At 41.8% G+C, this 13,205-nt stretch overlaps 1 protein-coding gene across 2 annotated transcripts in view; it reads right to left on the bottom strand.

The window, feature by feature from the left end:
• The window catches only part of LOC126253050 (ubiquitin carboxyl-terminal hydrolase 5), a 160,586-nt gene that overhangs the window by 31,009 nt on the left and 116,372 nt on the right, over window positions 1-13,205 (bottom strand). For both annotated transcript variants that reach the window (XR_007545889.1, XM_049954130.1), the window contains exon 11: window positions 9,964-10,086. Coding sequence is in view for 1 of the 2 variants with exons in the window: in XM_049954130.1 (XP_049810087.1) it covers window positions 9,964-10,086 (123 nt within the window). In the remaining variant the exon portion in view is untranslated. The remainder of the gene's footprint in view (window positions 1-9,963; window positions 10,087-13,205) is intronic.

Genomic DNA, 13,205 nt, shown 5'->3' on the forward strand with positions numbered 1-13,205 from the left:
GTGGGTTGCATTATTGCTTTGCTTGGCTATCGGAAGATCTGTGCATGATGGGTACCCCGGATGCTGACTCCTGAAATGAAAGCGCACAGACTTGAAATTTGCCAGGAACTCCTCTCACATTACGAGAATGAAGGTGACACCTTTCTCCATTAAACTGTGGCAGGAGACAAAACACGGGTGCACCATTACAACCCGGAGATGAAACTAAAGTCTATGAAATATCTACACAAAGACTCGCCCCAGAAAAGGAAATTCAAGACGCAGCCCTCAGCTGGAACAATCATGACCACAGTGTTCTGGGACACAGATGGTTGGTTGGACTAGAAGAGAGGGAAAATGACCAAACTAAGAGGTCATCAGTCCCTTGTTCTGAATAAAACAATGCCGCAAGTGTGAGAATAAAACGAACGAGACTGACAACTCAAAACAGAATGAAAGGAAAAATCACAAGAATGATGAAGTGCAACAACATGTAAATGGACAAAACGGGACAAGAAAACCACAGAAACGCAAGAAATGGGATGAAGAGATTAAAACAACAAAGCAGATTACCATGGCTGGCAGACAATGAGAATAAAAAAGGAGAAGCCAGGCACTTTGCAGCACATTAAAACCTCCACCCTAAAAGCACTAGGGTGGATGACACAGAGGGACAAAGGACACGCACTAAAACTTAGATGAAATGGTAATTTCGTAGTCTCCTTAATGACACGTAGTTTGTTGTGTGTGCTGTTATGCCATTCCGTCTCCCAAAGTCAAAAAACCCTACAGTGTAAGTCAGAACACAGGTCAGATTTAGATATGCCCATCTCCTGAAGCGGTTTACGCATAGCCTGTTTGGCCAGCCTGTCAGCGAGGTTTGTTGCCTGGGATGCCGATGTGTCCTGGGGTCCACTCAAAACACCACCAAACAATGGGACCAGTCCAGGGCATAGATGGACTCCTTGATGGATGCTACCAAAGGATGGTGAGGGTAGCACTGGTCGGTAGCTTGTAGGCTGCTCAAGGAGCTAGTGCACAGAAGAAAGAATTCCCCAGGGCATGAACAGATATACTGAAGTGCACAAGAGGTGGCCAACAGCTCTGCAGTGAATACACTGCAGCCATCGGGCAAGGAATGCTGTTCAAAATGGCCTCTGTGGACGTAATGACCATCAGCCATCTAGCTGTTGGTGTAAACCACTTCAGAGCCCTGGAACACGTCAAGAATCGAGAGGAAGTGACAGTGGAGAGTGACAGGAGTAACTGAGTCCTTAGGGTCATGCGAAAGGTCCAGACGAATCTGTGGCCTAGGTGTACACCATGGAGGTGCATGCGGATGGACCTGGATGGGAGGTGGTAAAGGGAAGGACACCAGTTCAGACAGAAGGGATCACACATGAACTGCAATTGTTAACCCTGACCTAGGCTGCCAAAGTGGGAGATGAACTGCCGTGGGTGGAAAAAGGAGACTGTAATTCGGATGCGAAGGAGAACTACGAATGTGTGCAATGTAACTGGCAAGCAGTTGTGCACGCTGTAATGACACATTCCGACGCAGAGACATACAATACCTGAAAGGCTGCGCCAAAGATTAAATTGAGAGGCATGTAGATTATAATCTTTGTAATGTTCACATTGGATTCTCTTTTGTTCCATACTCCAAGGAGCTAAGGGACACTTTCGATTGTTGCCTTGTGGAGGATGGACGTGATTTTTGGACTGTGCGGAAAGGCAGCCATATTGTTAGTAATTATGGTTTGTGCGATGAGCACAGCAAGTCTTATTGTGTTGTGAATAAAAAATAGTGAGAAGTATAGAAGTGTTACGAAAATTATTTAAAGCAACGTAGCATTGTATTCCTTGTTTTCCACCGTCTTCGTGAAGTGAACCGATGCCGACTTAGGAAGATACACACGGTCAACAAAGAGAAGAACATTGATGGCGACTAATGAATTAATATTGTGGCAGGAGGACTAATTCTACGTCTAAGGTGAGAACTCTGATTAAATCAACAATGACGTAGAATTCAAAATGTAATTAATCGGAATGGTAAATTATATTACAGGCATATTTCACGCAGCACTGTATTTGTCCGCATTCAAGCCGGTCAATACAATCCGTAAAAAAAAAAAAAAAAAAAAAAAAAAAAAAAAAAAAAAAAAAAAGGAAGCCTTTTCTAAAGTTACAGTTCCATATCCATAATTTTTCCTCATTTCAAGGAAAAAAAAACTCAAATGTTTTTTATTTATTTCGCCACAACGCCTAACCTGCAATGGACGGACTCGGGCCTCCACCACGATGCTGGTCACCAGACTCGTCCTAATAGCTCCTGTACTAGGTGAACACCACAGTGGAGCACTGGGTCAAGTACACGCAATGCTGAGGGCGCCGCCGAATAGAACTGCAGCAGAGTAGAGTGATCTGCACCCCAGTTGGTGTTGCACAGGCAGTGGAGGGCACTGAGGTGCTGCCAGCACTTCCGCCTAAGCTGACGAAGGTGAGGAAGCCAAGTCAATCAGGTGTTGAAAACCAGTCCTAAGAAGCGATATATCTCCACTACAGTGAGGGGATCGTCATGAAGGTAAAGTTCTGGTTCCGGATAAACGGGACGACGCCGACAGAAGTGTCTGCATGACACACGACTTAGCAGCTGTAAACTGGAAGCTGTGGGCCAGAGCCCGTGACTGCGCCTTGTGGATGGCTCCCTGTAGGCACCGCTCAGCAACACCAGTACTGGTGGAGCAGTACGAAATGCAGAAGTTGTCTGCATACAGAGAGGGTGACACAGACGGCCCTACACTCAATACAGAGCCCTGCGGGACCCCATCCTCCTGAATATGGGGGGAACTATGGGAGGCACCAACTGGGACACGGAAATTACAGAGCGACAGGAAATTCTGGATAAAAATCGGGAGCGGGCCTCGGAGACCCCACCCATATGATGTCGCCAGGTGGTGTCATATGTTTAGCGTATGATCAAAAAAGACGGCAACAAGGTGTTGGCATCTGGAAAAGGCTGTTCGGATGACAGACTCGAGGGCCCCTGGTGGAAGCCGCCCTGACTTGGGGCCAGTAGGCCACATGACTCCAGGACCCAACCGCCAACACACCACATGTTCCAGCAGCTTACAAACAACGTTGGTGAGGCTGATCCTATCCACATCAAATGGGTTTTTGCTGGGTTTGAGCGCAGGAACGATGGTGCTCTCCCGCCATTGCAATGGAAAGATGCCATTGCACCAGATCTGGTTGAAGATGACGAGGAGATGGTGCTTGTAGTCAGACAAGAGATGTTTAATCATCTGACTGTGGATCCAATCCAGCCCAAGAGCTGTGTTGGGGCAATGTGCAAGTGCGCTGAGGAGCTTCCACTCCGTAAATGGGGCTTTATAGGGTTGACTATGGCGTGTAGTGAACCCAATGGTCGATACATACCTCTCCCAAGACCTGTTTCCGTAGTTTTATAAGCTGGCGTACATGGGCACGGAGCTGCTTAAAGGCTATCAGATGCTCTAGGGAAGGGTGTCGCTTATGGCGCTGTAGAGTTTGCTAACACTCTGTAATTGTCTCAGTGACTTCCGGCGACCACCAAGGGACTGTCTTTCACCGCAGGCACCCTAAAGCGCAAGGGATCACATTTTCTACCGCAGAAACGATTGTGGTAGTCACCCGCTCAACCATCACATCGATGTTACCGTGTGGGGCAGCTTCAACAGTGACATCATAAGTGAATGCTTCCCAGTTCGCCTTGTTTAAAGCCCATCTGGGCAGGCGTCCATGGTCCTGACACCGGGGCAGTGACAGGAAGATGGGGAAGTGGTCACTACCACACAGGTCATCATGTGCTCTTCAGTGGATAGATGGGAGAAGTCCTGGGTTGCAAATTGATAAATCAATGACCGAGTAACAACCTCTAGCCACACTGAAATGTGTGGCGGCCCCAATATTTAAGAGGCAGAGGTTGAACTGAGACAGTAAAGTTTCGACATCTTTGGCTTGGCCAGTGAGCACGGTATCACCCCACAAGGGGTTATGTGCATCGAAATCTCCCAAAAATGGGAAAGGTTTAGGGAGATAATCAATCAGTGCAGCTAATACATTCAGGGGTACTGTACCATCTGGAGGAAGATATTATGTATTCTGACAGCCACAGCTTCAAGAGAGGTTTGAAGGGGTACAGTTTCACTACAGACTGAGTTTTGAAAATAAACGCAAACACCACCTGACACTCAATTATAGTCGCTACAGTTCCTGTAATATCCCTTATAGCCATGGAGGGCAGGGGTCCCCATTGCCATGAACCAGATTTCCTGGAGGGCAATGCAGAAAGCAGGTGTAAAGCTTAACAGTTGCCATACCTCAGCCAGGTGGTGGAAAAAACCACCACAATCCACTGGAGGATGACGTTATTGTGAGGCTGGGAAGGCATGGAACGTTAAATGAGGCAGTTTAGACCTCAGGGTCACATGCTGCCACCAACTTTCTGCCTGAGCAGTCTGTATCCATTGTGTGACAGTCCAGCGAGATCCAGGTCCTCAGCGGGTGCCAGAAGCTCCACCCCATCCTCAGACGCAGAGGTTGTAGGTCGCGGTGGTGCGAGTGCCACCCCAAGTTCTTTGTTCTTAGGGGTCTTCTTTTTCGATTTCTCGTGCTATTCCTTGGTTTGCCTGGCTGGGAGGACTTCACTGTATCAGAATCCGGGACAGAGAATGAGTGTGAAGCCCTACAACCAGCTGCTTTTGGGCTCTTCAGCTGCTGGCGAGTGTCATCTTTCCCACTGGCAGAAACCTGGGAAGGGAGTGATCCAAGGGCCCCTTCCTAGTGAGAAGTTCCGAAGAAGCCTTACGTTTCTCTGGTTCAGAAGTGGGGACTGTAATCCCCGATGGCTGGCGGAGTGTTGCTCCTGAGGTAGATGTTGCGGCAGCAACAGGGAGGTAAGTTCACTACACGCAGGAAGTGGCTACAAGGGTAGCGGAGTACGTGTGGAGTGCACATGTGGGTTTTTTAGGTTAGAGAATTCCCTCCCTAGGCCCGACAAGACGCCTCCCGAGGCGCGACTAGGTAGTAGTCGGCAAAACGCAACAGGGAATAACAATATTAATGTGGTAATAGTAAACTGCAGGAGCGTCTATAGAAAGGTCCCAGAACTGCTCTCATTAATAAACGGTCACAACGCCCACATTGTACTAGGGACAGAAAGTTGGCTGAAACCAGATGTAAACAGTAATGAAATTCTAAACTCAGATTAGAATGTATACCGCAGAGACAGACAGGACAGTGAAGGGGGAGGTGTGTTTATAGCGATAAAAAGTACAATAGTATCGAAGGAAATTGACGAAGATCCGAAATGTGAAAATTTGGGTGAAAGTCACGGTTAAAGCAGTCTCTAACATGGTAACTGGATGTCTCTATAGACCCCCTGCTCACCAGCTGTTGTGGCAGAGCACATGAAGGAAAATTTGAAAAATATTTCGAGTAGATTTCCCGACCATGTTATAGTTCTGGGTGGAGATTTTAATTTGCCGGATATAGACTGGGAGACTCAAACTTTTATAACGGGTGGCAGGGACAAAGAATCCAGTGAAATGTTTTTAAGTGCATTATCTGAAAACTACCTTGAGCATTTAAACAGAGGACCGACTCGTGGCGATAACATATTAAACCTTCTGGTGACAAACAGACCCAAACTATTTGAAACAGTTAACGCAGAACAGGGAATCAGCTATTATAAAGCGGTTACTGCATCGATGATTTCAGCCATAAATAGAAATGTTAAAAAAGGTAGCAAGATTTTTCTGTTTAGCAAAAGTGACAAAAAGCAGATTTCAGAGTACTTGATGGCTCAACACAAAAGTTTTGTCTCAAGTACAGATAGTGTTGAGGATCAGTGGACAAAGTTCAAAACCATCATACAATACGCATTAGATGAGTATGTGCCAAGCAAGATCGTAAGAGATGTAAAAGAGCCACCGTGGTACAACAACCGAGTTAGAAAACTGTTGCGGAAGCAAAGGGAACTTCACAGCAAACATAAACATAGCCAAAGCCTTGCAGACAAACAAAAATTACGTGAAGTGAAATGTAGTGTGAGGAGGGCTATGCGAGAGGCGTTCAATGAATTCGAAAGTAAAGTTCTATGTACTGACTTGGCAGAAAATCCTAAGAAATTTTGGTCTTATGTCAAAGCGGTAGGTGGATCAAAACAAAATTTCCAGACACTCTGTGACCAAAATGGTACTGAAACAGAGGATGATAGACTAAAGGCCGAAATACTAAATGTCTTTTTCCAAAGCTGATTCACAGAGAAAGACTGCACTGTAGTTCCTTCTCTAGATTGTCGCACAGATGATAAAATGGTAGATATGGAAATAGACGACAGAGGGATAGAGAAACAATTAAAATCGCTGGACCTGATGGGACACCAGTTCGATTTTACACAGAGTACGCGAAGGAACTTGCCCTCCTCCTTGCAGAGCTGTACCGTAGGTCTCTAGAAGAGCATAGCATTCCAAAGGATTGGAAAAGGGTACAGGTCATCCCCGTTTTCAAGAAGGGACGTCGAACAGATGTGCACAACTATAGACCTATATCTCTAATGTCAATCAGTTGTAGAATTTTGGAACATGTTATGTTATGTTATGTTAGAGTATAATGACTTTTCTGGAGACTAGAAATCTATTCTGTAGGAAACCTCATGGGTTTCGAAAAAGACGATCGTGTGAAACCCAGCTCGCACTATTCGTCCACGAGACTCAGAGGGCCATAGACACGGGTTCCCAGGTAGATGCCGTGTTTCTTGACTTCCGCAAGGCATTCGATACAGTTCCCCACAAAGTAAGAGCATATGGACTATCAGACCAATTGTGTGATTGGATTGAAGAGTTCCTAGATAACAGAACACAGCAAGTCATTCTCAATGGAGAGAAGTCTTCCAAAGTAAGAGTGATTTCAGGTGTGCCGCAGGGGAGTGTAGTAGGACTGTTGCTATTCACAATATACATAAATGACCTTGTGGATAACATCGGAAGTTCACCGAGGCTTTTAGCGGATGATGCTGTGGTATATTGAGAGGTTGTGACAATGGAAATTGTACTGAAATGCAGGAGGATCTGCAATGAATTGACGCATGGTGCAGGGAATGGCAATTGAATCTCAATGTAGACAAGTGTAATGTGCTGCGGATGCATAGAAAGAAAGATCCTTTATCATTTAGCTACAACATAGCACGTCAGCAACTGGAAGCAGTTAATTCCGTAAATTATCTGGGAGTAGGCATTAGGAGTGATTTAAAATGGTATGAACACGTAAAGTTGATCGTCGGTAAAGCAGATGCCAGATTGAGATTCATTGGAAGAATCCTAAGGAAATGCAATCCGAAAATAAGGAAGTAGGTTACAGTGCACTTGTTCGCCCACTGCTTGAATACTGCTCACTGGTGTGAGATCCGTACCAGATAGGGTTGATAGAAGAGACAGAAAAGATCCAACGGAGAGCAGCGCACTTCGTTACAGGATCATTTAGTAATTGCGAAAGCGTTATGGACATGATAGATAAACTCCAGTGGAAGACTCTGCAAGAGAGACGCTCAGTAGCTCGGTATGGACTTTTGTTGACGTTTCGAGAACATACCTTCACCGAGAAGTCAAGCAGTATATTGCTCCCTCCTACGTATATCTCGCGAAGAGACCATGAAGATAAAATCAGAGAGATTACAGCCCACACAGACGCATACTGGCAATCTTTCTTTCCACGAACAATACGAGACTGGAATAGAAGGGAGAACCAATAGAGGTACTCAAGGTACCCTCCACCACACATCGTCAGGTGGCTTGCAGAGTATCGATGTAGATGTGCCAATTCTATAAAGCATTTTTATTGCATTGAAGAATACCAGATATTAGCAAATGTGATTTATTTCAAAAAAGGAGAAGGGAAGGATCCCGTGGCTCTAAATTCCCTTCTTTGTACTTTAATGAAAAATGCTGGAGGAGCGTGGTAGACTACAGGAGAAAAAGACTTCTTCATGGAATGAACTCTGAACAATGTGTGTTCAGAAGTTGGAAGTCAACAACAGATGCTGTAAATTACGTGATAACACACATCAATAATGTAAATATTGTAGGGGTGTTTGATCACCCAGTACTTCTTGAGCACTTGAGGTACTTTCGATTTCCCTTGAATGTTGTACACAAGCAGAGAAACTACTATCATGCCCACGAGAGACCTCTGCAAAAAAAAATTTCAGAAGGCTGATGTGTTGTAACATTTAGTGTTAGATGCATCAGGATTCAATGCCACAAACTAACCAATGGCCAGCGCAGAGAAGAAGATACCGCCGATGTCTGTTGCCGCTCTCTACCCTCAATTGAATTACTCACAAACATAACAGTAATTGAAAAATAAATGAATATTGTTGTGTTAATTGACTGACTCATAATGAGGTTATGTAGCAGTTAGCTTGCTTATCTTACTGTCAAGGTCTGTTGTGCATTCGCTACAATATAATAAAGTCAGCAAAAAGTAAAGGTTATTTTTGTCCAACTGTTCATTTGAGAAGCATAAAGTGATTATTTATTTTGCAAAAGTATACAGAAAGTCATTTTACATGGGTTGAGTGGAAATTCCCATGCATCTTTAAAAACAGTTTGAGATGAGAATTTACGAAACTCTGATAGTTCCATCAGAGATTATTTATGGCACTGTACATTCCAGAGATAGATTTTATTATTGACAACTTTCTGTGAAGTTAACATTTTTACCAGGACACGTGAAAGTGCTTTTACGCACAGTAGTGTCTCTTGATGTACAAAAACTTCAAAAATTTTGTTGTTGCTTACTGCTGATAATAATTTGAGTATGAATGAATACAATGTGTGTTTAATGCTAGCCTACAGTTTCTTATTTTTATCACACTTCAAACATTACAACTTTGAAAGTACCATATTCAGGATACAAACAAATTGCTTGGTCAGCAGCCACATTTCTGAATGCATCGATACTCCTGTCTTTGCTGTTCTAAACCTCAACTCTCACATTTCATTGGACACTTACCACAAAAAGGCATTCTTGTTCCTGCATAAAACCCTACAATTCTCTACTCCTATTCAGTTAGATAGAATCCTCAATTAAGCTAGTATGGATTACAGCAATAAATTAAATGTGAGTCTCAAAAGTTATTGAACATTTTCCTTTTATACCAAAAATAAGTAGTAGTATTTATCATATTCAAGCCGCCCCCCCCCCCCCCCCCCCCCACAAACCCTCTTTACTCTATCAAGTTAGCCTAGCTAACCAGCTGAAAGCTCTTGCTGCCAATATTTATCTGACGTACACCCAAGGTACCCAATACTACACAGGTTCACCTAAAGTGCAGTATCCCAAAGGTATTCTAAATGGTTTCTCCTGCAATGTTGTGCATTTCATCACAACTGTCCTCTGGCAACAGATTCTCTGTACCATTAAATCTTGCATTTACACACTTCTAAAAGAGTTTCAAGTCTTGAACCTGATTTACTACGTATAAGGTATCTCTATTTCACAGTAGGTCCAAGAAGGTGGTTTGTTATTTCAGTAGTGTTTCTGTAAGGAAGCAGCAGTTACAAACACATATTAAAAGTAATCTTTCATAGATTTTTAATAATACAATCCTCCAAAAACTTAGTAATTTTGTGTAATAACTTTTTTTTTTTTTTTTTTTTTTTTTTTTAGTTTCCACATCCATATACAGCAAAGGACTTTATAAAGCTGTGAATGCATTGAAGAAAAAAGGCAGTAATTTATAATCCAATAACATAAAATCCTTTTTGTAATTAAGCAAGAAGATTACAAAAAACAGTTCATAAATGTGCCTATTTACTGAAGATTTCTACACAAAAAATGTTTCAACCTTGCAGTTTAAGGATAAGGGTTATATTACCATACAGGTTTTTATAACCAAAAGGTGACTAAATTGAAAGAACAAGGGATTCCTTGTATACTTACTTCCGAGCTGTGGTCTTCTCACTAACAGCTGTACTGTAGAAACCAGTTATGATTTCTGGTTGAGTAAACGCTTCCAAGCAGGAGAATAATTTTATTTTTGGCCGCACAATTTGACCTGGGTCCCTGGAAGCAATTTATATTTTAAATTCTTAAGCCAAATGACTAGTAATACAGTTTTAATTGAGATATGGTTTCCATAAGTAAGACTTTTGATTTCTTTCCCCTTACTCACTTCATTTGCAAAGATAATGAAATACAAAAATTATGTGCAGGAAGTTTAAAAGATAGAGTATTAATAAAATAGAAATGGGACTATCAATGTTCCCATTATTGAGTTACTACAATAATGATACTGTTGTAACATATATTACTTATTTTCTTTGTTCCTATGTAAATCAGCTTAAGATCTTACTGCAGGACATGACACATTGATACCAGTCTTGAGAAATTAATTTTGAGCATGGATAAGGAACCTAGCAAAGTAAAGACACTAGAAAGAAATGGAAAGACTGTCAGCAAAATATGCTGGATGATATGGATGTAACTGCAGTGCTTCATGTTCATTCAATGGACAACAGAGATATACAATGAACAACAGATATAGATTTTTTTTGTAATTTTTTGGCCTCTTACGCAATTGCTCCTTTGTTGCGATAATATGCTAGTGTGGCACTGACAACTGGCACCAAAGCAAAATTGGTGTTCATCACTAAACACAATTTTACCTATTTCATCCCTGCAATTTCTTCTTTGGTTGCACCGTTGCAGGTGTCCACTAGGGTGGTGGTAAGAAAACCTTGCTAATACTTCAGCTACCAGAACCATGAGTCATGAGACTTCTAGCTGATCCAGGGGAGCAGCATTGGCCATATTTTGTTCTATGCTCACTGTGTGATAAGCTATGACTGTTTGTATTATTTGGTGGCTGAGGCAAGACTGCTTACTGCTGCTGTCCAGAATCAGGAAAAAAACATGCAATTTCTTTCAGTCAAAGTTACCAACAATGACAAGGTGCTGACATCAGATTTCAAACACACCCAGAATTTTTCCAAAAGAACCATTCACCAAGCTGTCTGTAATCCCAAAACAACTTTGCTGAAGCACATCTAACAGCAAGAATTGTGCCCACTCATCCAGTCCTGTCAGGTCTATAATAGTAACTAACTCAATATTATGTTTGAAACAACGAAGTACTCTTTTACCAAGACAAATAGAATCCATGGGCTTAAAGTTTTTGTTTTGAGTGTATGATTCTTACTCTGTTCACAGCAAGGTTCTCTGAACCACTGTCTTCCATGCCTTCTGTCTGTTATATCTAAAATGTATTTAACTTATCACTTCCCATAAAGATAAAATCTATGTAGGGTAGGACATTATTATTAATGTCATGCGTTAAAGACTTTTATGTAAACCTAGGGAAGAAGACCTAGTTCTTTGTGCCACATTAATATTTTTATCTGTCCACAATAAGAGGAAATGAACTAACTGAATTAAATCATCCAACACTTTAATAATGAAGTTGTCAATGATGTTTTCAAGGTTTGGACCATCTTGACTTTGCTCAGTCCTTCTCAGAAGTACCAGCTACAGCATAACATTTTCATTTAGTATTGTGATGTTACATTTTTCAGTCAGCATGGCTCTCTTCTTCAGTTCAGCAGAATCGCGGTGTCAGTGCTGTTTATCCTTCGCTATTTGGTTGTCGTATGAAGGATGTTCACAGGTCCAGTGGCTGTTTGCACAGAAAGAGGTATTCGGCGATCTATCATAACATGCCTTTAAAAATCAATGGAATGGTGGAGGGTAGGGATAAGAATTCTCAAAGCATATATTGCGCAGTCACACAGCAATGGGTACAACAACATTCTACGAAATGACATTACAGTACCAAGCAGAAAGAATTTCACGATTTCGTTGACAATGAATGAGCACAAAATTACAACAATCGGCAGATGGGATTCATTGTTCTGTAGATCAAGAAGCACTTTGTGCTACATTTGCAGGCACACAGTAAGTGACAAAATTGTTGGTACAAACAGTACAATTTTTAAAGTCTCACACATTATCCCACTGTCAGTTGCAACAGTTTTCAGTGGAACTGAATAAAGAACAAAACTGCAAAGTACACTGGTTAAGTCGTGGGGCACATCTGGAATGATTTTGCGATTTAAAACTTGCTATTGTTGAATTTATGAAGTAAAAAGGAATGCAGGAACGAAAATTAGAACATCCAACACAAATTGCAGATCACACAATTTTAAGTGGACTTGATTGCACACTGTGCAGTCTATGACGTTGAAAGAAAAGAAATAACTTCTTTCTGATTTGATTGGGATGCATTTAACAGAAAAATCATGTTGTAGAAGGGGCACACTGACAAACACAGTCCAGCTCCCTAAGCACAATTGTGTTAAAGAAAACATTAGGTTTGAAGAACTCATTGTGGCCTTGAAAGAATTGAAAGTTTCTGAACTGTTTGGATGACACTGCCAGTCTTACATCTTTTTTCAAGGTGTCTTTTAGACCATTTACTGTTTCGGATGAAAGCACCCCAGTGCAAGTGCATATGTAACTGACTGATCTGCAAGGTAATTCCCATTTTAAAGACAAATCCTTTTATGTTAAAACTGTCCAGGATGCCTACATTGTTTTCCTCAGGCAGAGTTTCCACATTTCCACAATGTGAGAGACCGACCTTTTTCCAAATAGGTAACTAAATAAGCCACGATTGCATGGCAACTTACATGCGAAAATCTTTGAAACTGTCGACTTCAGTCTGTATGCTGAAAATTTGTAACAGATAAAAATCAAGTTGTCTTCAATGTGCCAAAAATAATTAAATAGTACAGAAAAAGTGTTTCGTTTGTGATCCATATTGCTGAGAAATGTAAAATATTAACATAGTCATATGCAGGGTGACTGCACTGCCATTTAACTGTGTCATGTTCACAGGTTTCTCCTCTACCCCCTTCATTCTTAACCTTGTGTGTAAAGCTAGTGTCTAATGTGCATTCACTGTAATGCCATACAGACCATCTACAGAGTCCAAGCATTGCCATTCACATCATCAGTATATTCCTTTAATTTCGCCTTCATCCGTGCAATGACTGTAGATTTTTCTCTCTGGATGAGACCACATAATTTATTTCTCTCCTTCATAATTCTGCATATACCTGCATAATTTTCATTAAATGTTCATAAGAGAATGAGTGGAAATCAGAATAGTCTTTAATCACAAATTT

This window comes from Schistocerca nitens, chromosome 4 (genome assembly GCF_023898315.1).
Source record: "Schistocerca nitens isolate TAMUIC-IGC-003100 chromosome 4, iqSchNite1.1, whole genome shotgun sequence".
NCBI classification, from domain to species: Eukaryota; Metazoa; Arthropoda; class Insecta; order Orthoptera; family Acrididae; genus Schistocerca; species Schistocerca nitens.